Here is a 24,333-nt window from a genome sequence, read left to right on the forward strand (position 1 = left end):
CATCCCCCGCGAGTGCAAACCTGACAGGTTGGGGGGGGGGGGGGGCGTGGGAAGGGCACGCACCCGCCAGCCTAGGGTCACCCAGGACCACCGCTGGCAGCTGGGCCTGCTTAGGGCTCATCCAGACTGTGGTCCAGTGGGAGCTGCGTGGGTGGACTTGAGGTTGGGCCTGGGTCGTTTCAGGATATGCTAGAGGTCAGGGCCACCAGGGTGTGCTGGGGCTGGAGAGGCCAGGGCCTCTCCCTGGAAAAGCTATCCGGAGAGCTCTGTTTCCCTCACTTTGAAGGCAGGACCCACTGGGGGGCCTGTGGGGCTCAGGGCCTGCCTCGGCGGCGGCGGGGCCTGCTCGGTGGCGGTGGGGGCGGGGAGGGGGTGGCCCGCCGGGCTTCGGCGCCCGCCCGGGGATCGGGGCTGCTGGGTTTTCGGGCCCGCCCCGGGGATCCGGGCCTGCCCAGGGGCCTGCAGCCTGCCGGCATCTGGGGCCTACCCCGGGCCCGGGGCCCGGCTGCCGGTCGGGCGCCTGCCAGGCCGGGCCTGCAGGTCGGGGCCCGCCCCGGGGTCAGGGCGGCCCGCTCCGCCCCGCCGGCCCGGCGCCCCCTCGCGCCCCGGGCGGGCCCTGCACGTCTCGCGAGCGGCCCCGGAGCGGCGGGGGGAGGCGGGGCCGGGCAGGGCCGGGCAGGGCCGGGGCGGCGCCGAGGCCGGGGCCGGAGCGGAGCCCGAGCGGAGCGGGGCGGCGGCCGGGCCGGGCCGGGCCGGGTCTGGGGGGGGGCGGGGTGGGGGCCCGCGGGCCGGCGGAAGATGGCGAACGTGGGGCTGCAGTTCCAGGCGAGCGCCGGGGACGCGGACCCGCAGAGCCGGCCGCTGCTGCTGCTCGGCCAGCTGCACCACCTGCACCGCGTGCCCTGGAGCCACGTCCGCGGGAAGCTGCAGCCCCGGGTCACCGAGGAGGTGAGCGGGCCGCGCGGCCGTCCCGGAGGCCCCGCCCGGCGCCCGCAGGGGCGCGAGGCCAGCCCGGCGGCGCTGGGCGCTCCCCCCCTCGCACCCCCCCTCCCCCCGCCCCGGGAGCCGCCTCCAGGGCGCCGCCGCCTTCGAGGGGCGCGCGCGGCCCCGCGGGGGAGGAGCCGGCCGCCCGCTTCCGGAAGTCCTCGCGGCGGCACCTGGCCGGGCCCACCCCGGTGCGGGCTGGCAGCTCGAAGCCAGGCGGCCCCCACGCCGGCCTTTTAAATCCCCAGCGTGTAATCCCACAAGGGTGGAATCGTGCCAGCAGACACACACGCACACGCACACACGCATGCACGCACGCTTAGCTCCAGCGAGATGCCACACATCTTAATTACGGATCGTGGGTGCCCCGGGGAAGCTGCAAAAGGGCCCTTTTGGCGACGCAAGCGCCCGCATGCAGGGCCGGGCTCCCGGCATGCGGGCTGTTTGAAGTCTGGTGTCTGTCTCTTGTCTCTCCCCTTCTGATCCAGCTCTGGCAGGCCGCGCTAAGCACGCTCAACCCCAACCCCACGGACAGCTGTCCCCTCTACCTGAACTATGCCACCGTGGCCGCCCTGCCCTCCAGGGTGAGCCGGCACAACAGCCCTTCCGCTGCCCACTTCGTCACCCGACTTGTGCGGACCTGCCTGCCACCCGGGACCCATCGGTGCATCGTGGTGAGTGCCGGAGGCCATCCGCCTACCATCGGGGAGCGTGTGTCATGCCTGCTGGGCACCCAGGCTCACGGTACCTCCCAGGTGGACATGGGGCCACAACCCAGGACACTGTAACCCCTGCTCACAGAAGGGAAGCTGAGGTCAGAGAGACTAGGCCATTTACCCCAGATCATTTTCGGTGGCAAATCTGAGACTCCTGAACCCATTCCCCTCGGCGTCCTCCTCTCCTGTCTCGGAGACGGTCCACATCTGGTGGCCGACGTGTCCCTTTCTCACGCAGTGAGGAAGTGGCTCCGGGCAGGCCCCTGCGCGGTGGCTGTGTTGGGGCCCCTCTGTCCAGATTGTACCCACAGTGGCCTCTGGCCCAGCTTCGAGGCCCCAGCACTGCCTGAGTGCAGTCCCCATGGGTTTGCCCCTCCTCACGGCTCTGCCTCTCTGTGCCGCAGATGGTGTGCGAGCGGTCGGACGCCTTCGCCTCCGCGTGCGCCCTGGCCCGGGCCTTCCCCCTCTTCACCCACCGCTCGGGGGCCTCGAGACGCACGGAGAAGAAGACAGTCACGGTGGAGTTTTTCCTGGTGGGACAAGACAACGGGCCAGTGGAGGTGTCCACTTTGCAAGTGGGTGTCTGCAGGCTCGGGCTGTGTCCCCTGGGCCTGTGCGAGCTGGGGGCCGCTGGAAGGGGAGTTGGGGAGCTCTCTCTTTGTCTCCCCCGCCTCCGGGGGGGGGGGGGGTGATGTGGCGCTGGGCTACTGCAGCAGTTTCCCAGAAGGCCCCCGAGGCCTTTCCAGAGCCAGGCAGCCGCCCCCTCTCTGGGTGGGCTTCCTTTTCAGGATTCAGTCTGTTCGACCCGTATTTACCAAGCACCTAACCAGTGCCAGGCACTTTCACATTTCATACTAAGAATCCTGTCCGCGTGTATATCACGTTACCTTCCGTGGTACACTTTTACACACGTGATTGCGTTGGATCTTCAGAAGAATACTTTTTTCTTTATAAAGTTTATTTATTCTTGAGATGGGGGAGGGGCAGAGAGAGAGGGAGAGAGAGAATCCCAAGCAGGCCCCACGCCCAGTGTGGAGCCGGAACTCCCGGCTCGATCCCACAAACCCTGAGATCATGACCCGAGCGGAAATCAGAAGTCGGATGCTTAACCGACTGAGGCACCCAGGCGCCCGCAGGATAATCCTTTTTTGAGGTGAGGCAAGGCTGGGAGAGATTCTAAGTCAGAAGTCCTTGTGTGGGGGTTGGGTTCCTTTCCCATGGCGACTGTCCCGTGGCCTCACCCTCCTCGTCCCTGGCCAGACCGGGCTGTGCTTCCCACCCCCACCCTTCACTTCTGTCCCAGGCCAGCACCCCTCACCCTCCACCTGGATTCTTTGCTCCAGGAGGAGAGGCCATGCTTCCGTCTCCACTGTCTCGTAACAGCTCCTTTCCTTTCCTTCCATTCATCTCCAGACGTTGAAAACACACGGGCTCATTGTTTTGCCTTTCTGAACTCCCTTTTCCCCCTCAGCCCACCGAGTGGAGTTTCCACCCCACTTCCTGACATTGTTTTTTTAAGGGCCCTGTCTGCCGGACTGGGACCTTTGTCATCCCGTTTGTCATCCCTCCTGGAAGGGTCTGCCCCACCCAGGAGTCGTGCCTCCTTCCCACGTCCCCTGCGGCCTACAGCCATATCTTTATCCCTTTCCCGACCGTCCGGCATTCCCATCTCTGGGTTCCCGTAGGCCTGTGAGCTCATCCCTCAGACGGGCACCGATGACCACCTTCCCCTGTAGCTGCGGGGATCCCTTTGGAGTTCGGGCCTCTCTCCACCAGACCCCGGGGCTGCGAGCCTGAGCAGCACCCTGGACCCCCCCTCCCCCACTCCCCGACTCCTCCAAGCACTTCTCCCTCCCTCCCTGCCAGCCCGGTGGGCTGACTTCCTGCTGGGCCTATGCCCTGCCAGGCTCCTACCTCCTCCTCAGCTTCCCTGTCCAGGTCCTTCCTGCTCTGGACCTGCCTGGTCTCAGTCCAGATTCTGCCCTCGTCCCTTCCCCCCGGGGCGGGGGCCTGGCCATCTGGCTGAGATGGCCTCCCTCACAGTCAGGCCCTCTGCCTGCTGAGTGCGAGCACCATCCCACCTCGTGTGATACATCTTTGCTCAGCCTCTGTGCCCCACGTTGGGATGGAAGCTTCCAGAAGCTTCCGGTCTGTAGCCCCAGCACGGCCCGACCCGTGACGAGGGCCGCTGGGCTGGTGGGTCTCCTTGACCCCCGTCCAGGGCACCTTGCTCTGCCCACTGCCACGGGGAACCCCCCCCCCGCCCCCGCACCCCGCTGCTCTCCTGGACCATTGCAGCAACCTCCTCGCTGGTCTTGCTGCCTCCAGACGCTCGTCCTTCCTCTGGCCGCGTGAGCGCAGAGTTTTCCAGGGCTTGTCAGGTAGCAGGAACTGCTCTTAGCGCACGCACACCCGTGCTTAATCCTCTCGACAGCCTGTCTTGGGGCCTGTCCTTAATCCCATTGTAGAGCTGGGTAAACTGAGGCTTTGCAACATCAGGTGACTTAAGGGGGCCCCACCAGCAAGGGGCAGAGCCAGGTCTTAACCGCGGCCACCGTCTGTCAGTCCTCTGTCCCGTCTGTCTTGGATCATGAGCGTAGGAGCTTCCGATAACCCGTGCGGCCCTTTCTATACTCTGGGGCCCCCCTCAACTCCCCTCCAGGTCCTCTTCCCGTCCGGGCTCCTGTGGCCTCTCCTCCCCTGTAGCGTTTAACCGAGTGGGGTGTTGCGATTTTCTGCTGGACCGGAGTACCGTGGACACGTTCAAATTCCCAGGGTTTAGTGTGGAGCCTGCCGCACAGCAGGAGCTCCCAGAAACGTGGGTGGAATGAAATGAATGAATGAATGAACGCTTGATCCTGCTTTTGTGATGGGGAGGCTGAGGCACGAGGAGGCGCAGGCTCTTCACGAGGCTCTGGGGTGCCGGAGGGCACCCGGAGCCTCCCCGGCCTCCCCCGCAGGTGCCGTCGGCCCTCTCGCCCGGCCGCGCCGCACCAGGAGCTCTGAGCTCACGGAGGCCTGCTGGCCGAGCGCCTGGCCTCCTTCGAGACGAGTCCTGGGGCACTGACGCGCTTCCCAGACAGCAGCCCCGGGCTGCGTCACAGATGAGCAATGGTCTCCGCGACAGCCGCGGACAGGGACCCTCGGCCTCCCAGAGGAGAGCCCGCTGTCAGGCGGCGGGGACCACACGGTCACGTCTCCTATCTGAGCTGTCCGGTCCTGCGTCTCTGCCTTTGAGGCTTTGGCGTGTAATTACCTGGGGATGGCAGGAGCTCTCTGAGCCATTCGGCAGGGCCTAGGAGGTGGCTGGGCAGGTGCCGTCGCCCCCGAGCCTGGCCTCCCCGAGGCAGCTGTGGGGCTGGGGAGGGCAATGACACGCTCCAGCTGTCTGTACCCCCGCTGCACCTGTGCCGTCGCTCTTCTGATCGTGCCCCTTCCCTGCGCGCTGATGGAGGCAGCCGGCCAGCCCAGTGTCTGAAGCATGGGGTGGTGGTGGGGGGCGCGGGGTGGGGCAGGGGGCGCCGTGGGCGGCAGCCAGGTGGAGACGAACGAGAAGGCAAAGAACTTCCAGGGTCGGTGTTAAAGCGAGAGCAGGACAGACGCTCTTGGCAGAAGTTAGAGGCAGGGCCTGGAGGGGTGGCTGGTGGCGGGGGTGGGCAGCATCCGCATCGGAGCGCAGACACCCGTCTAGAGGGCGTCCCCCGTGCCGGGCTGAGTTTGGTGGACGGTGTCGGGTCCCTGCTCCCTCCTGGGCTCTGGGCCAACGTGTGAGCCGCACGAGGCAGGGTGGGGACCCCGTGCCCAGAGTGGTGTGGCATTGGATGGCCAGGAAGACAGGGCAGGGAGTCTGTGACACATTCACCTGGGGCTCAGGTGAGAAAAATGCCACCCTGATGGCTGGAGGGCCGGAAGGAGGGCCAGCGGGTCCAGGGGCGCAGGACAAAGAATACTTTTACTCTTTTGGGAAGGTCCAGAGAAGCTTCCGGGGGACACGACCTTCAAGAGGCGCCACAAAGGATGGCCAGGGCGTTGACCAGAGGAGAGGGGAGGGTGTATTACAGCTCAGGCCACAACAGGCCATGGGTGGCGTCTTTACAGATAGGTATTCCTCACAGTTGTGGGGGCCGGATGTCTGAGGTCAGGGTGGGGTGTGGTGGAGACTTCCTGATTGGTAGGTGGTCACCTTCTCGCCACGCCCTCCCTCTTCCTACTGAGGACTCTACTCCCACGGTGGGCCCCACCCTCCTGACCTCATGGCAACCTGATCCCCTCTCAAAGACTTCCTAATAGCATCACGTTGGGGGTTAGGGCCTTGAGGTACCAGTTTGGGGGCGACGCAGACGTTCGTTCAGTCAGGAGCAAAGGACAGCACTTCTCCCCAGCAGGGGACGTGGGATTGGCAGGTGCCAGGGGCGGGGATGCCCAGCGTGTGCTCAGGGCCAGGCCCAGGGGCCGTCTGCCCCCAGGATGAGGGGGTAAGCAGCAGAGGAGTCTTGGCAAGGAAGGTGGGTCCCACTGACGGCCGGCCGGGACGCCAGGCTGCAGGGCTATTGTGTCATCTGTGTTGGAGGCGAGGTACAGAGCCGCACTGAACTTTCTGAAGGCTGCTGGATGGGTCACAGGCACTGGAGAGCAACAGCGGGCAGCGTGACCTGCCCCTCGAGGCCCTGTCAGCAGCCCCGAAACCTCCCCTCGGTGCTGCCGGTGCCTTTGGTCCCTGGGGGAACAGAGAGGGAGGGACAGCCTTTGCTGCCTGGTCCCAGGTCCCCGGTGACAGCCTCTGGTTTTCTTCCCCAGTGTTTAACAAACGCCACGGAAGGCGTGCGGCTGGCTGCCCGTATTGTGGACACTCCGTGTAATGAGATGAACACAGACACGTTCCTCGAGGTTCGTGGCCCAGGGGAGTCAGTCATGCCAAGGTGGGGCCAGGGTGGGAGAAGCATTGGTGGACCCCGAGGAAGCCAAAGGAAACCCGAGGCCGGAGGGGACGGTGTCCATAGTCACTGCACCTCGCCCAAGGAAGCGTGGGGCGGCTGTGGACGGGGTCCTGCTGTCCATCCAGCTGCGAGGGGCCAGCAGGCCTCGGCGGAGGGCGGAGGGGGGACAGAGCCTCCTCCGTGAGGCCCCTCTGCAGGACTGCAGCCGTGAACCTGCAGGAAGTTGTAGTTTGGAGGCTGGGCCTTCTGTCCTGGATTTGATCACGCCCAAAGCCGAGGGAGCTGGGGCCCTGGCTCCCCTCCGCCACGCGGGCGTCGGCTCATCCCTGGCCCAGAGCCACGGCCTCGTCCTGATTGAAGCCATTTTCACGTGTCTTTGTGTTGCTTTTTCCATGATCGTGTCCAGGAGATTAAGAAAGTTGGAAAAGACCTGGGGATCACCCCAACGATCATCCGGGATGAGGAGCTGAAGACGAGAGGATTTGGAGGTGGGTAGAGCTGGGCCTCGAAGGCCGTGGCCTCAGGCCGGTCCTGGGTGCTGGGGGGCGAGGGTGGCGGTGGGTGGCACCCTGGGTCGCTTCAAGCTTCCCCTGGAAGAGGCCAGCCTGCGTCCAACCCCAAGGCCAGACCCTGGGAAGCGGACTGTCTCTGGGGGAGAAATGAGGCACTGATTCAGGTTCTGGTTTGGATTCTGGAAGCCACGGTGTCCGAGTCGTTCCGTGGCCTGCTCCCTGTCCACAAAGGCTACTGTCCTGGCTCCCTGGGCCAGCTCAGCAGGACCTTTCTGCTCCTCGAGTGCACAGGCCCACGTTCGCATCAGTGCCTCGTCTTTTTTTTTTTTTAATTTTTTTTTTTTTTTTAATTTACATCCAAGTTAGTTAGCATCTAGTGCGACGATGGTTTCAGGAGTAGATGCCTCAGTGCCCCTCCCCCATTGGGCCCATCCCCCCTCCCACAGCCCCTCCAGCAGCCCTCAGTTTGTTCTCCATATTTGTGAGTCTCTTCTGTTTCGTCCCCCTCCCTGTTTTTATATGATTTTTGTTTCCCTTCCCTTATGTTCCTCGGTTTTGTCTCTTAAAGTCCTCATACGAGTGAAGTCATAGGATTTTTGTCTTTCTCTGACTAATTTCACTTAGCATAATACCCTCCAGTTCCATCCACGAAGTTGCCAATGGCAGGATTTCATTCTTTTTGATTGCCGAGTAATACTCCATTGTATATATAGACCACATCTTCTTTCTCCATTCATCCATCGATGGACATTTGGGCTCTTTCCATACTTTGGCTACTGTTGATCGTGCTGCTATAAACATGGGGGTGCATGTATCCCTTGGAAACGGCACCCCTGTATCCCTTGGATAAATGCCTAGTGGTGCAAGTGCTGGGTCGTAGGGTAGTTCTATTTTTAATTTTTTGAGGAACCTCCATACTGTTTCCAGAGGGGCTGCACCAGCTCGCATTCCCAGCATTAGGGCCTCATCTTTACAGCTCTCTTTCTCTGAGTACTTCCCCGAGATGCTGTCATGGCAGGGCCATCATACCCTGCACACCTCGAGTGGAAGCCACCTTCTCAGAGGGCCTTTCCTAGCGGCCAGGCCCATCCTCCCCGCCCCCCAGGCACTAGGACAAGGTCCTCTCAGTCTCGCTGGGGGAGGGGCACTGTACTCTTGATATGTGGCTGCCAAACAAATGATTCCAGAAGGAAGGGCCACGCGGTCCTGTGGGCAGGGAATCGGGCACGGTTGAGCCGGGTGCTGGGGGCAGGGTCTCTCCTGGGCAGAGACCCAACATGTTGACTGGGTCGGCCATCATCTGAAGGCTCGACCGGGGCCGATGATGTGCTCTCTGTCACCGGGCCTCGGGTCTTTGCTGGCTGTCCCTTGTCACGAGGGCCTCTCCTCAAGCAGAGCTCACAGGCGGCAGCCGTTTCCCTCAAAGCACGGCTTCTGGGCGAGGAAGCGCGAACAGGCGAGGAAGAGCCAAGGTCTCTTTTTGTAACCCAGTCTCGGAAGTGGTATCTCGTCACTTCTGCTGAGTCCAGAACAAGTGGGACCTGAGGTTCTGTCCACACGTAGCGGGAGGGGCCCCACGTGCTCAAGAACACCCAGAGGTGAGGGGCCCAGGGGGCTCTCTTGGAGGTGCCCACCACAAGACACGTAAACCATCCACACAGGTGGAGGGAGAGGCTGCTCCTCTCGGGGAAGAATCTTCACAGAGGAGAGGACGTTTGCAGCGGGTCTTACAGAATGTGTAGGAGTTTGTCCGGCAGCCATTATCAGCTGTCGTCTTGGTTTTCATGATTGTTCAGTCCGATTCCTGGGGGACTTCGAGGCATGGTCTCTGCCCACGACAGGCTTTCTTGAGAAGATAGGAAATGGCATGGCTGCAGCGAGGCTGTGGTGGGAGTGAGCTTGGAAAGGGTGGAGGGCTCGGGGTGGGAGAATGAGCGTGGGCTGGAGTGGCCTTGAAGCGTTATCCAAAAATCATTTCATTCTGCAATCGTGTTCTTTTCTTTCTGGGAATGATACAGGTTTTTTTCCCCTCAGTGGATTTTTTTTTTTTTTTTTTTTTTTTTTTTTTTTTTTTTGCCTAACGATACTTCGCATAGAATTCATTTGCAGCCCCAGAGCTTTGGAACTAATTTGCATTCCCAATCCCACGCTGGCCAGGGGGCAGGAGAGGGGGCAGGTCGCTCGGGCTAGGACTGCACATGCTCCGGGAGAAATATCCACACGCCAGCGGCTGTTTCCTGGGAGAGAGCTGGTGTTTCTGGGGGAGGGGGAGGGGGGAGTGCTGCTGGGAGGTCTCTGCTCAGTTCGACCCGAGCCCAACTGACCCTGTCCTCATGCTTTCTGTAGGAATCTACGGTGTTGGCAAAGCTGCCCTGCACCCCCCCGCACTTGCCGTCCTCAGCCACACCCCAGAAGGAGCCACCCAGACCATTGCGTGGGTGGGCAAAGGGATCGTCTACGACACCGGGGGTCTCAGCATCAAAGGGAAGGTGAGGTGCCGGGGGCCAGCGCTTGGACAGGGCCCAGGAGGAGGAGGGTTGTAGGCAGGCCCATCACCTCTCAGGGGCGCCGGAGGAAGGCAGCAAGTGAGGTTTCTGGGACCTTGGCCTTGGGGCGTGCCTCTGGGGAGCCAAGTTCGGGAAGAATCGGCCGGGCTGATTCCTCTTCTGAGGGGGAGACGGTTTCGTGTCCACACTTCAAACAAAAAAATCTGAACGGGATCCAGAGAAAAGCCGCAGAAACAATGAAAAGGCTGGAAAACTAACCCAAGGAGGCAAGGTTTAAGGAATCGGTGGTTCCATCTGAAAAGAAGGGCGTGGGGTGGTGCCCACTGTCCCCACGACCATCCAGGGTTTCCACAGAACGCTTAGTGGGGGTCTGGGCGAGCCTGTGCGGAGGATAGGCCCCCTGGAGAAGGCCGGAGGGGTTTGGATCCCCAGGCAAGCCGCCTGCAGGTGTTCTGGTGAGGCCAGGTCTCAGAAGTCTGTCCTGTGGGCGGCCTTCAGGCGTGGCCGTGTCCGGAGGCCTGGGCACCCGTCGTGGCTCCGTCTCCCTCCTCCACACCCGGCGCGTTCAGGCCTGCTGTGCACCGCGAGGCGAGGTGGCACCAGGAAGAGGAGGAGGGACACGTCTTCATCTGCTCACGTCACACACGCGCATGGAGCAACTACTGGGCACCCGGCCTGGGCTGGGCCCTCCAGCGCCAAGACCCAGAAGGCCTGGGAAGGAGCAGGCATGTGAAATCGGTGCCCCGGGAGACCTGGAAAAGGAGAGCCAACCTTCCCAGAGAGGACGCTTTAGAAGAGACGGGACAGGCCAAGCTCACGCCGAGCAGACACGGAGAGCTGGCAGCCGGCGGGGCTCGCAGATGTGTCCTGTTGGCCCAAGCGCCGGTCTATAATCTTGAGTGAGTTACCAACGTGTACAAAACAGGAAGATTCTCACAGAAGGCTGGCTATTCGACCTTTGGTAAACTCAGCGGATCTGGCGGGACGGGTCCTCTGTCTCCCCCTGGCAGCACTGGCTGGAGCCGGGAGGTGCCGCCCCGCGGATGAGGCGCGCACAGTGGGGTTCACCGCTGCTCCGGCGCTTTCTGACCTGAACCCCAGTGCTGGGCGCTATTTCGGTTAGCGGCTGTGTGCTGCCCTTCGCACCGACCGCTAGTCCGTCTAGTGCATTTGGTACCCAGAGTGGATGGCCTTTTTTTTTCTTTAACATTTGTTTTTGAGAGACGGAGACAGAGCACGAGCGGGAGAGGGGCAGAGAGAGAGCGGGAGACACAGAATCCAAAGCGGGCTCCAGGCCCTGCCCGACACGGGGCTCGAACCCAGGAGCCGTGAGATCGTGACCTGAGCCTGAGTCGGACACTTAACCGACTAAGCCCCCCAGGCGCCCCTGTTTTTGGTTTTTTGGTTTTTTGGTAACGTCCCTCCTCCTGTAAACAGCATTATTTTCAAAACTAATCAGGAAATGATCCAATAATAAAGGTTAAAAAAAACAAACACCTTCCATATGTATTATCATGCCAGTAAAAAATTGAAGTAAGTATTATAGGGCCGCTTGACGGGCTCAGTGGGTGAAGCGTGTGACTGTTGATCTCGGAGCTGTGAGGTCGAGCCCCATGCTGGGTGTAGAGATTACTTGAAAATAAACAAAGTGTAGGGGCACCTGGGTGGCTCAGTCGGTTGAGCGACTGACTTCAGTTCGGGTCATGATCTCACAGTTTGTGAGTTCGAGCCCCGCGTCGGGCTCTGTGCTGACAGCTCAGAGCCCGGAGCCTGCTTCGGATTCTGTGTCTCCCCCTCTCCCTGCCCCTCCCCCACTCGTGCTCTGTCTCTCTGTGTCTCAGAAATAAATAAACATTAAAAAGGGGTTTTTTTGATAAATAAAGGGATAAATATTACGGTACACGTAAAGAAGACAGTAATACATCGACACTTTTAAATAACACTAACATGATGTTTTAGACAGAAAATAGCATATGTCTCCCTTGTGGTCTGTCGTGGTAACAGATGTTAGCATGACGGTGTCTGTTTTCAGGCCTTCGCTTCTGCAGATTTGTCTGGGATTTTATCCAAAGTGATCTTTTCCACATCTTTATGTCCGTTGCCTGGACAGAGGTACCAGATTTGTGAGACTGTCTTCACTCGTGCTTGGTCCAAATCGGTCCAAAACCACGATTAATTTTAATTTTGAAGAGTTTCTCTTGCATGAAGCGGTCAATACACAGATACCCCATTTCCCACGAAACCCCAGAAATTGTGATATTGTCCATGTTTTCAGCCCTTCGAGATGGATTCTAGCGGCCTTCAAAGATCTGTGGAGTGAAAACGTTTTAAACAAGTCCAGTGGTTCCCATAGACGGCGGGAGGCTGAAAGTCCCAGGCTCCCTGCACTCTTGGGTTCGCTTGGAGCCCACGGTTGCGGGCAGGACGCGTGGCACCGTGGGTGCCGACCCCACCTCCGTTCTCTGGTGGAAGGCACGTCGCGGAGTCTGTGCTGGTCAGGCCAGCTGTGCACCTGGCAGTTATTAGCATCCATGTAGAATGAGGTTTCTAAAAGGACATGTAATTACCATGGGTGGGTTCACACCTTTTATTTGATACGATTAAAACTCACTTCAAGCCACGGATTTTTCGGGAGAAATATTTTACCACTGATGACAACAGGCAAACCGACTTTTAGTCTGTAAATTATTATTTTCAGACTCCAAAGACCGTGTCTCTCAGCCGTGACACTGGCTCTTGCCCTGGAGGCAGCTCAGTGCCAGCGGGGAGAATTGCAAGCTCCTTTCTCCTGGGATCAGATGCTTATTTGGGATGCTGGTTTGGTGGAGGGCCAGAGTGAGAAGCAGGGGCTGCTGAAGAATGAGGCATACGTTGCTGGGGGCACTGTCTCCAAAGACTTCAAAGGTAAATCAGGATCAGTGTGAATTTAGGTCTCAGATGTGTTAGTCTCAGAACCCCTTCCCCTCTCAAACAGTATTGATCCTAAGGAGATTCTTTTAGAAGAGTGATGTCGGTTGATACTTACCCTGCTAGAAATTAAAACTGGGGAGAGATCGTTGTTTATTTTATTTTATTTTATTTTAACTTTTTTTTAATGTTTATTTTATTTTTGAGACAGAGAGAGACAGAGCATGAGTGGGGGCGGGTCAGAGAGAGAGGGAGACACAGAATCCGAAACAAGCTCCAGGCTCCGAGCTGTCAGCACAGAGCCCGACGCGGGGAGAAATATTTTAGTGCCCGTTACAAACACCCAAGGGCATTTTTCTTTGCTATTATTACACCAAAACTCGTCGAGGGAGAGCGTCTGTAAGCTTAGTGCTCGTGCGGGATCAGAAACCGTGGCAGTGTCTCTGTGCACTCTGTTATTACGGTCTGCCTCGAACTCTGCATGATCTTGTGGCATCATGCATGGGCATTCAGAAGACACTGTCCCCGGAGTTATGCAGAACCTCCGAATTTTGACACAACATATACTATTTTAAAAAGTCACACTTGGTTCCACCACCCATGTCGTTGTATTTCTAAAAAATTTTAGAGAAATGTTTATTCATTGATTTGAGAGAGAGAGAGATGGAGAGTGAGCCGGGGAGGGGTACAGAGAGACAGAGTGAGAGAATCCCGAGCGGGCTCCACACTGTCAGCACAGAACCCGATGCGGGGCTCAAACCCACAAACGGTGAGACCATGACCTGAGCCAAAACCAAGAGTCAGACGTTCAGCCAACTGAACCACCCAGGTGCCCCAACATACGATATTTTTAAAAGCCACACTTGGTCCCACCATCCATCTCATTTTTAAAAATCGCTATTAAGAAGCTGTCACAGAGACAGATACAAGTTTTTCAAAATCATTATTTTTGCTTGAAAGCTCAGATTATACCACCGGCAGCGACTACTGTAGGCTCTTCTGGAAGTGAGAGTTTCACTTTGTTCTTTTTTAAGAAAACATCTGCCATGGGGCGCCTGGGTGGCTCAGTCGGTGGAGCGTCCGACTTCAGCTCAGGTCGTGATCTCGCGGTTTGTGGGTTCGAGCCCCGCGTCGGGCTCTGTGCCGACAGCTCGGAGCCCGGAGCCCGCTTCGGATTCTGTGTCTCCCCCTCTCTCTGCCCCACCCCCGCTCGCACCCTGTCTCTCTCAATAATAAATAAAAATTAAAAAGAAGAAAAAAAAAGAAAACATCTGCCAGACACCTAAGTCTGAATAAACCGGCACATGTCAGTGGTTCCTTGAGTCAAGCTCGGTGTTCAGGAGCGCAGTTCTCTAGCTGAGCAGAGAACTCGGCGACCGTCCCCAGCCCCGGCCCTGACTGCCCGGCGAGCGTCTGGCGAGAACAGGACCGCTCCGCACGCACCTTCCATTCCATCACCTGGAACATGGAAAACAGCTACACTCGGCGGTGGAGACTTGGAAAAGTTAAGCGTGTATCTGCGTCGGCGAGGTGACAAGGGAGCTGGCCCCGCCATGTTTCTCTGCAGGACGGAGGCGAGTCCCGCGGCCGTCCGTGTCGTGGCCGCGGCCCGATGTTGCTTTGCCGCATCGTGTGACAGCCCCATGAGTGTCCCGGGCGGATGACATCTTCCTGCTACTCTGGGAAGCGTCTCTTTTCTAAAACCAGGAAGAACGCGGTGGGGGACGGTCTGCAAAGCTCACGCAGTCAACTGAGGTGCATTTGCCGCCTGGTGCTCCTTGTCTGTGGTCGGGAGGCCGCCCTGGTGACAGGGAGACACAATTTCAGAGACCATCTGGAGCTATCCTGTGCGGGCCGTTTTGCGAGTGGTTTGATTCCAGATCTGAGGCCCGGGTTTTTCCGTTTCAACAATCCTGTGCTTTCTCGCCGATTAGGTCAAAGAGACAGCTTATTTTCAATAGTGCTAGCCGGGTCATCTTCACTCAACTTAATTGTAAAAGCAGCTCAGTTTATGTCTAAAAATGCTTTCCATTAAAACCCGAGGCTTGTGTAATCCGATAAGGGTTCAAAAAAATCACCCGGTACGTTTCCGACCCAGATCCTGCATCTGATGGCCTGTTGCGAATTTAAAGTATGAACTTGTCAATTAGAGCTGGGAGGCCATCAAATGGAAAAACGTGTAACCGCTCTCAGCCGGTTTGTAGAGAAATCACAGTTTCTCACAGTTACTTCTGCAGCATGAGGGCACCTGTGCCTGGCACACACCCCCCCCCCCCCCCCCCCCCCCCGTTAGATGTCGACAGAGCGGGCGGTGGGGTTGGGGACTGGTGACAGTGACCTTGGGGAAGAGTTCGCGTTAACCTGAGCGCATTGTTGGAGACATTGATGTCAGGGATCAGAGGGAGCTGGGGCCAGGTGGTGACAGGTGCGGGGAAGCCTGCCCCACAGCCCAGGAGCCCTGCCCGGACACCTCAAGCAAGCCTCCGAGGCCCCAGACCTCAGCTTCTTCCTCAAAAATTGGGCAGAGACACGGACAGAGAGAGCTGTTGCAGACAGACCCCAGGGGAACTTGGCAGCCTGGGGGTGGGTGGCCGGGTCGTAGGAGCCAGGCCACGGCCCACGTGGCGGGTCTGGGCAGCTCCCCGGCTCCCCTCCCTCCCACCTCTGGTTCATCAGGTGACCCCCAAAGCTCCGCTCCGGCAAAAAGGTCCCATCCCCTTTGGCCATTATGTCCCATCGCTTGTGGGGAACAGCTGCGTGACCGGCGGGGGGCGGGGGGGGGGGCGGCGTTTCTTGGATTCTGTGTGAGCTCAGGGGACCTGGCACCAGGTCCTACAGGTCTGAGGGAGCCGCTCTGGGGTCCTAGTGTGCCAGGCAGGGGTGGGGCACTGCTGATGGCAGGCCAGCACCCACTCGTGCTCACTGCTGTCCTGGCCCCTTTGTGCCCCCTCCAGACCACCATGCCGGGGATGAAGAGGGACTGTGGGGGTGCTGCGGCTGTGCTGGGGGCCTTCAGAGCTGCCATCAAGCAGGTGAGTGTGGCCCCATCGTCTGCAGTCCTCGAGGAGGGGGACTCCCTGGGGGCGGGCTTGCTTTCCTCCCCCACCCCCCCACCCCTGAGACCCCACAGCTCGACACCTCTCTCCCTGCTCTGCGGGGGCTTCCTGCCTGCTGCTGGGGCCCCTCTGCCTGAGTGTCACCTGTCCTGAGTGCCACCTGTCCTGAGAGTGTCACTTCTGCCTGAGTGTCACCTCTCCATAGTGTCACCTCTGCCTAAGTGTCACCTCTCCTGAGAGTGTCATTTGTCCTGAGAGTGTCACCTCTGAGTGTCACCCGTCCTGAGTGCCACCTCTCCATAGAGTGTCACCTGTCCTGAGTGTCACCTCTGCCTGAGTGTCACCTCTCCTGAGAGTGTCATTTGTCCTGAGAGTGTCACTTCTGCCTGAGTGTCACCTGTCCTGAGTGCCACCTCCCCATAGAGTGTCACCTCTGCCTGAGGGGCATGTCTGCCTGGGCACATTGCCTTTTCCTGAGTGTGTCCACCCATGCCCACCACTCAGGGTCTGGCTTGTGTCAGGTGCCCCATGAGCGTGTGTTCGGTGAAGAAGCCCGACCTAAAACCACATGGCACGGACAGGGCCCTGTGCCGAGCTCATGAGCACCGGCCTTCCTGGGTGCCCCTCCTGCCACAACCCATCTGTGGGTCACATCATGAGAGTGCTGTCTGAGCCGGTGGGGACCCGGGGCCACTCTCTCCACAGAGAGACGGGCCATCTGGGTCCCTCACGGCCAGGAGGAGGACTGCCCTCTGGGATGGGGAGGGCCGCTCTGGGGCCGCCCCACCCGGCCTGCCTGCCCGCTCTCAGGGCCTGGGGTCAGGGTAGGGGTCTGTGGGGGGTACCCAGCTGGCATTGGTGAGCCATGACCAGGTAGAATGGGACTGGATCTGCCTCGGGAATAGCCTGGGTGACCGCTTTGAGCAGAGACATCCGGGGGAGCAGAGGGGCCCCCAGCGCCCCCCCCCACCCCATACAACTGAGGTCTCTGAGCCCAGCTCACCCGCCAAGTGGGAGATCTTCCCGTCCGGGACACGTGCAGCCTCACGGAGCCCAACCATTGGAACCAGATTCCTGAGCAAGGGACCAGCCGGCTGTGGCTGTTCCTCCTGCGTCTGCCCCGAGGACGTGGCAGGCACCCACCTGTTGAAGGCCGTTCAGGAGGCCACCCCCGAGAGCACAGGCCCCTCAGGTGTTCCCGGGCATCGAGGCCTCGTCCCCAGGCACATAGGCAGCCACTCTTTTGGGTGCATCACCTCATCCTGGCTGGTCTGCACCCATCAGAGGCCAGAGGCTCTAAAATGAGAGGAAGGACGGACTCCAGGGAGGCCTCAGGTGATGTCCTTCGGAGCCTAAAGTCCCCACGCCATAAAAAGTGTTTGTTCAACAGAGGCATGGGGTGCCCCGACCGCCATGGCGGCTCACCTCCTTCAGGCTCCTTCTATGGGGCCCGGCCTTCACCTCACCACATACCAGACTTTCTTTCTCCTTCAAATGAAAACAAAAACAAAAAGGTCTTGGCAGACAGTTTCCAATTCCGGCTGGTCAGGAGTCCAGCCCGTTGCCCGAGACGAGCAGACATCCCCTTGGCAGTGGGTGAGGGTGGGGCGGGGGGTTCTCTGGGGGAAACAGTGCTCCCCTCCCCGGGTTACTTATTCATTCAACACTTTGTTCCCACTTATGGATGTGCAGATTCTTAGTTCACCCTGTGGGTTATAAGCCAGCATCACCATTACGTATTTTGTGGCTCACATCGAGGCCCACAAAAACTGGGGTTGAGGGTGGAGCCTCTAGGCCGTGGCCCGCGGCCTGAGAACCTCAAACCTCGGCCGCCTGCGGGTTTTCAGTCCCCCCGGCCCCTGGGGATCCCAAGACCCATGTGTCTCACCCCGCTCCCCAGTGCCCGGTAATACGAGCCCAAGGCCCTCAGCACCTCTAAGCTGGCCTTCCCCGTGGCGACCCCACACCAGAAGCAGCAGCACACCAGACCTTCTGAACGCAAAACTGGGTGGGAGGGCACCCGACAGGGTCAAGTTGGGGGCCGTGGTCTCTCCGCACCGCCCTGCTGTCCTGCTGTGCAGACTCCTCTCCGGGCCCAGACCCGACATGGCTCCCTCCGGGAAGACTTCAGGGCCCCCCCTCCCTCCGCGGCGGGATCCATTTCTCTAGCTTCGGAGCCCCTGGGGCCACCCTGTTGTCTCGAGGCCGCATGTTGTCACACTTGACTTGATCCCAGCCCCTCACTCCCACGGGGACGAGGACAGCTGGAGACGGGGGCACAGCCAGGCCGCAGGCCCCGTGTGCTGGGCGGACGTCCGTGGTTAGGGGTCTTAGGGAGCTCTGAGTGGGCGGGGCGGGGGGGGGGGGGCGGGGACCGAGACTCTGGAAGCCGCGAACACTCATCCTCACACAGCCTGGCCGTGAGTGTGGTCCCAGCTGCTTCGGGGTCTTCGAGCCGACAGGCTGCCCCACGGTTTCGGCCCCAGGACGTGAGTGGGGTGCTCTCCCCAGGCACCGTGTTTTGGGTTCAGGCTCCACGCTGTCCCGGCCCGGTGCCATGGCCCCTGCCTGCCACAGGCCCGCGTTTACCTTTGATGGGGGTTCGGCACCTGTAGCGTGACACCTGCTCCGGAGAGCCCCAGCTGCCCCCCAGGCGAGGGGTTTTCTGGGGCAGGCTCAGGGCCCGTGTGGGGCAGAAACTGACTCAGCCTGTTCTGTGCACGTTTCTCCGCGTGCACACGTCATGTTTTGGCATCAGAAAACTAACCGCACACCGAAACTTGGGTGAGGCAAGCTCTCCCCAACCCCCCACGCGCGCATCTGTGTGTAGCTTGCTCTTGTACACCGATGCAGAGCTCAGAGGGTTTGTGCAGTGGGAGACATTGATCGCTGACCATGCGTTGTGGACGGGAGGCAGGGGCTGAGCCACCTGCCCGGCTCGTGCCCTGGGTGAGTGGGAGAGCCAGGAGGAAAGCCAGCAGCCCCGCTCCCGGGCTCATTCTCGAATTGCGTGGGCTCTGACAGGGGTGGCGAGACTCTCCCAGATGGGGTGCAGCCAGGACTGCCTGGGAGTGACGGGACAGTGCTCTCTGCTCCCCGGGGCTCCGTCTGTCTGCTGTCCACAGGGGTCAGAAAACTCTGGCCAGTTCTGTCTGTTCCACGCACTGCTAGCCGGTGTGACTGGAGCCTCTGCCCATGTTCCCTGCAGGGTTTCAAAGACAACCTCCACGCTGTGTTCTGCTTGGCCGAGAACTCAGTGGGTCCCAACGCTACGAGGCCAGACGATATCCACCTGCTGTACTCAGGAAAGTAAGGCTGGTTCCTTCACCCCCTGGCTGCCCTCTGGGCATGTGGGCCCTGCTGGACCTCGTGGGGGGCGGGGAGGGGCTCTCTTGCTGGACCTCGTGGTGGTGGTGGGGGCGGGGGGCTCTCCTTGCCAGGGCCAGGCTGGTCAGCCCTGACCCACGGCCGTCCTGGAGGCAGATTTCACCCTGCTTCTCCAGCCAGAGGCACATCCCGTGGGGAGGACGCCCTGTCACAGGAGCCCCTGGCCAGCAGGCTGCTTGCTCCCAGGGGTCCGGGGGCGGGTGGCAGGTCACATCACTAGATGAGGTGTTGGGCTCCCTCAGGGTGCCTGGCTCAGGATCCACCCTGCCTTAGGGGGATGCGCCCTTCCCAACCTTTAGGCTTAAAGTTCTTTGTGCGCCCGGAGCCCTGTCCCAACCCCACCCCCCACTCCACCTCCAGACCTCCTCCTTGAGGGCTCTCCCTGCACTTTCCCCTTGGGATCGGCCCTTGAACTGCTTCCCAGTTGCAAAGGACACACTGAGAAGTCAGTGGGCAGCAGCTGAAGGAGCAGGTGGTCTAGATTCGCAATAGGAGAGTCTGCTCACCGCCCCGTACACGGGCGCCTGTCTGTAGGGCGATCCCCGGAGGGGCTCCGCCTTTTGTGTTTACCTCGTGCCGGGCTGTGTGGGCCCAGGGCTGGCCCAGTGCACGTCAGGCTACCCGCACAACCCTGTTCTCCCATCTTACGGACGAAGAAACCAAGGCACAGGGGGCTGCGTGGGGTTCCCTGGCTCACAGCTGGAGAGCAGTGGGGTGGGACTGACCCTGGCGTTACATCGCTGTAGGGGTGGGAGCGGCCCTGCCTTCCGGGGAGGGAAGCGGGCTCTCATGGGGTCCCCCCAGTTCCAAAGGGACTCTGTCCCAGTGCCCCAGGGAGCACCGTCCCTGAGCAGGGGTCTCTGCGGCATCCCAGGACTGTGGAAATCAACAACACTGACGCTGAGGGCAGGCTGGTCCTGGCGGATGGGGTGTCCTACGCCTGCAAGGACCTGGGTGCGGACATCATCCTGGACATAGCCACGCTGACCGGAGCGCAGGTGGGCCACCTCGACTCCTGGTGCTGTCCCCTCCCCCCCCACCCCCACCCCCCCCCCGCCCCGTCCTCACAGCCCAGGGGGAGGTTGGGAGCTCGTCCCTGGCACCCAGTGGGAGGCAGGTGGCAAGGCCCATGGGCTGGGTCCCGGCGTCAGGACGGCTTAGGAACCGTCCTCCCTGGCGGCTCACGTGGCTCCCGGTTCTTTCTTTCTTTGCTCCTCGCTGCCCCTCTTGGCTTCTGTGTGCGCCCCGGGCCCCTGCTCTCCCGCGCGTGGCCGCTCCCCTGCGCTCCGCCCCTCCCTCTGCCCCGGCCACCCTCCCAGGGCATTGCCACGGGCAAGTACCACGCTGCGGTGCTCACCAACAGCGCGGAGTGGGAGGCGGCCTGCGTGAAGGCTGGGACGAGGTGCGGAGACCTGGTGCACCCACTGGTCTACTGCCCCGAGCTGCACTTCAGCGAGTTCACCTCGGCCGTAGCTGACATGAAGAACTCCGTGGCGGTAAGTGCGCGGTCCCCCCCCCCCCCCCGCCCGGCCAGGTGGGGTGGGGCAGACCGAGCCCCAGGTGACCCCAGGACCCAGCAGCAGTGTGGACAAGGGCCCCCCAGGTGGGCCCCAGATCCGTGCTCAGGGTGGCAGCATCTGGAACGCGGCATGCACCTCTCCCTGGTTGCCCTGCCTCGGGTCCGTGCCAGAAGTTCCCTCCCCGCTCTGGGGTCTGCCTCCTCCATCAGCTCTTTCACTGGCTCCGCAGCTCCCTGGGGTGAAGGCAGAACCCTTAATCCACACACGTGCAAAGCCCTTGGGGTCCCTCTCTGCAGTCCCCCACGCCGGGCACCCCTGCACCCCAAGCCCCCTCGTGCAGACACCAGGGGAGGCAGTGGCTGAGGAAGATGTGGTCCAGGGGGCATGGTGGGGCGGGGGGGGGGGGCATCCTCAGCGGGTCCGAGTGAACCCTGAACGCGCTTTGGTGGAGCCCCTCCCCCACACCCCCGCTGCTGGCAGCAGAAAGGTCACCGTTTATCCTTCTGTCCCCCTAGGACCGGGACAACAGCCCCAGCTCCTGTGCTGGCCTTTTCATCGCCTCACACATTGGCTTTGACTGGCCTGGGGTTTGGGTCCACCTGGACATCGCTGCACCCGTGCACGCCGTGAGTCCAGGCTCCCCCGGGGTGTCCTCTCCCCGCCTGCCCCCCACGCCCCCACCTGCACATACCGCACGCCGGCCTGGCCACTCCCACCCTCTCGTGCACCCAGAACCCCTCTCTGTCTCTGGGCCGAGCTCATCAGCAGCATTTCTGTGTGGAGGGTCACACTGCCTGTGGCCCGACCTCGGCCAGCCGTGCCCCTGGTCTCTGGTCTCCTCATCCCCGGAAATAGAGTGGCTGCTGCGCACGGCCCTTCTCCTCTGCTGGAGACCCCGGGCCTTCGGCTCACCCTCTATCCCACCCAAGAAGACCCCCGGGGGTCGGGGCCAGAGGGCAAAGAGCCATCCCACCGCCTGACTCGGCTCTGAGTGTGGCAGGGTGGCAGGAGGGGGGCCACGGGCCGAGCGGGGGGTGGACGCCCTCGCCCTGGCCCGGGAACCCCTTCCTGCACGGGTGGGCTTGCCGAGGGGGTCTGGCTCAGCCTGGCGGAGGGCTTCCAGCCTGCCCTTTGCCCACAGGGGGAGCGTGCCACGGGCTTCGGCGTGGCTCTCCTGCTGGCACTCTTCGGCCGGGCCTCTGAGGACCCTCTGCTGAACCTGGTGTCCCCACTTGGCTGTGAAGCGGATGCCCCGGAGGCCGACGCGGAGAGGGACTCCAAGAGGCGCAGGCTCGTGTGAGGCCGGCCGCTCCCCGGCCCCCTTGTGACACAAGGCTCTTTACCTCACTTTGCACTGATTAATTTTAAGCAATTGGAAGATTATACCTTAAGATAGGCTTCGGTTTGTTTTTATCTTTAGTTGTCACAGTGATAGAAACAGCTCCTTCGTTAAGACAGCTCAGGGTCTGGGGGATGGCCCGGGGGGGGGGGGTGGCGCTGGGGCTTGCGGCTGTTTGAGTTACCTGCCAAGCCTCCTGCCGGCTTCTGCACACGCTCCTCCCTGCAGGGGCCTCCGCACGCACGACCTTGAGGCTCCGGGATGCACAGATGACCCTACTGCCTTGGCCAGGTGGCCTTTGGGCCTCCTGTCCCTGCTCAGTGCCCGCAGGGGGTGCCCGTGGCCTTATCCTTGGCCCCCAGCCCCCTCACATGGCATCCACGTCATGGAGAGCCCAGGCCATGCTCCAGCCAGGGCAGCCGCTCCCTCCAGGCAGCCCACCCCTTTGAAAGGACGGAAGTAACTTGTTTCAGGGACCCAATTTTACGGAAGCAAGAGGAGCCTCTGGGCCCTTAGGAGTCCCTGGAGGGTGAAGTAAATATGGCCGCATCACATTACACCTGTGTCTCTGCCTCGTCTTTCTCTCACCCTGGTTGGGAAACCCACCCTGAGGCCTGCCCATGGCTCCGAGGCTCCCAGGCCTCCCACCTTCTCAAAAACTGGTATCCAGCATCAAGATGCAGTGCGGCAACCTCGCTCTGGCCGACGAGAGCCCCGGGGTGTGGGAAGAGGACGGGGGTGGGGCCAGAGTCCTGGGTCGGTGCCTGCACAGCCCAGGCTGGTTGGTTTTCTGAGGTTTCACGGTGTGGACTCCCAACGGGAGGCCCCTGGGGCTTTCTGGGACTCTCCCATGGTCCTGTGGTCTGCAGGGAGGGCTGTGCTCGCCCTACGTACATCACGAGGCGAGTACCATACTGAGTCGATCATAGGTGCTGAAGGACAGGCTGTCAGGAGACTCCCTCCCCCCACCAGCACCCTGTGTGGCAGGTGAGGCAGGACCTTTGTCCCCTTTTATGCTCTACCCCGGCGGGCTGCCTGAGCCCAGAGGAAGGCATCGGGGACTCTGGCACCACCTGGCATGGAGGAAGGGGCCACATTTCCTCGGGTGGGGACAGAGGGGGAGAATGTGGCTGTGGGACACAAGTCACCAGGCTGTGCCCCGGCCCCCTGACCACCTCATCCCTGCCCAAGGGTCCCTAGGCTCCCAAGTCCCTTCCCCAGCTCTGGATACCAAGGTGACTCTCTCTGGGCCTAATCCCAAGCTAATATTTATTAACAGCCTGCTGTGTGCACAGTCCCAGCCAGGCCCGGAAAAGGCCGGGAGCAGCTCTGAGGCCCCAGCCCTGTCTGGGAAAGCCCTCACCCGACACGTGAACTCACAAATAGCATTCACAAGGTGGTAGGTGGGCTCCGTGAGGGGAGGGGAGGCGTGGTGGGTGGCCAGAGGGGCCGGGAGCCTTCACGGTTCATTAGCCTGCTTAATGGCCTCGAAATAGGGCAGCTCTCTCCAGCTTCCCTGAGATGCCCTGGAGGAGGCAGGGGTCACCGAGGTGGCCTCGCTCCTTCTCCGGGCAGCTGGCACTGTCCACTCCCCCCACCAGGGGGCTGCAGGATGCAGGGTCAAGGAGCAGGGGACGAACTGAGTCTCCCTTGTGCAAGCACAAAGGCAGCCTCAGGGCCAGGGACCCAGCTGGGGACCAGCTGCATGCCCGGCGTCAGGGGGACCGTGGGGGTGAGCCGACGGCTTCGCCTTCCCAAGAGCCAAAGGGGCTTAGGACACGACGGCCGCTTCCCCTGGCCGCACCAGAGCCTCAGCAGCAGGGTCTGGGGGTGGCCAGTGGCCGGGGGCAGGCGGGCCCTGACGGAGCCACCCGATCGCGGTCTCCAGCAAACGGCACAAGAAGACGGAGCCTGGCAAAGGCCTGCTGTCCCAGCGTCCAGCTGACCCAGCGCACGCACCGGAAGATGGGGGTGCAGAGTCTGGGCGCCCCGGCCACACCAAGCGGCTCGAAGCACCTGCGTGCCCGAGAGGTGCTCTGTCACCGCCCACCCTGAGAGCCTGCCAAATGGGGGGGAGGCCTGCAGGTGTCAGCACCCCCGTCCCAAGAGAGGAGGCCGCAGCCCTGCTCCGTGGGGTGGGACAGAGGAGTAGGAGGCATCCTGCGGGTGGGTCTGGGAGGGGCTGCCTGGCCTGGAGCAGAGCACAGGTCACCTAGCAGGCAGGAATGAAGGAGGAGAGGCAGGAAATGTCTCTTTTGGTGGAGAGAATTCCCAGCTTCCTGCTGGGAACCAGCCAGCTTCTCCAGGGCTTGGCAAGCAGGTTTGGGGACAGCAAGACCCCACTCTGCTCTGTATCAGAGGACCTGGCCCCAGATTCGGTCGTGAGTGCCTTGTGTAACGATAAAGCACAGGGCACACAGGCCTCTTGCCCTCCACCTCCCAGGGCGGTTCTGGGGAGCAGGGCGAGC

The 24,333-nt window shown here is 61.2% G+C and overlaps 1 protein-coding gene across 1 annotated transcript; it reads left to right on the top strand.

Moving 5' to 3' along the window:
- The first annotated feature begins 759 nt into the window (after positions 1-759).
- On the top strand, positions 760-22,422 carry NPEPL1 (aminopeptidase like 1). The gene is made up of 12 exons (XM_058686085.1): positions 760-948; positions 1,473-1,658; positions 2,105-2,275; positions 6,498-6,587; positions 7,044-7,125; positions 9,496-9,638; positions 15,518-15,595; positions 18,828-18,928; positions 19,881-20,004; positions 20,326-20,502; positions 21,042-21,152; positions 21,668-22,422. Exons 1-12 carry the CDS (start codon positions 799-801, stop codon positions 21,824-21,826), a joined length of 1,572 nt encoding a protein of 523 aa, XP_058542068.1. The 5' UTR covers positions 760-798; the 3' UTR covers positions 21,827-22,422.
- Positions 22,423-24,333: the final 1,911 nt, after the last annotated feature.

The sequence above is a fragment of the Neofelis nebulosa genome, chromosome 9 (assembly GCF_028018385.1).
Source record: "Neofelis nebulosa isolate mNeoNeb1 chromosome 9, mNeoNeb1.pri, whole genome shotgun sequence".
NCBI lineage: Eukaryota > Metazoa > Chordata > Mammalia > Carnivora > Felidae > Neofelis > Neofelis nebulosa.

What these genes read in the sequence shown, in the direction of transcription:
- NPEPL1 (XM_058686085.1), top strand. Translation starts at nt 799, where the DNA reads ATGGCGAACGTGGGGCTGCAGTTCCAGGCGAGCGCCGGGGACGCGGAC. An exon ending in ACACAGACACGTTCCTCGAG is followed by an intron (nt 6,588 to 7,043) that starts GTTCGTGGCCCA and finishes GATCGTGTCCAG; the next exon opens with GAGATTAAGAAAGTTGGAAA. An exon ending in CACCTGCTGTACTCAGGAAA is followed by an intron (nt 18,929 to 19,880) that starts GTAAGGCTGGTT and finishes GCGGCATCCCAG; the next exon opens with GACTGTGGAAATCAACAACA.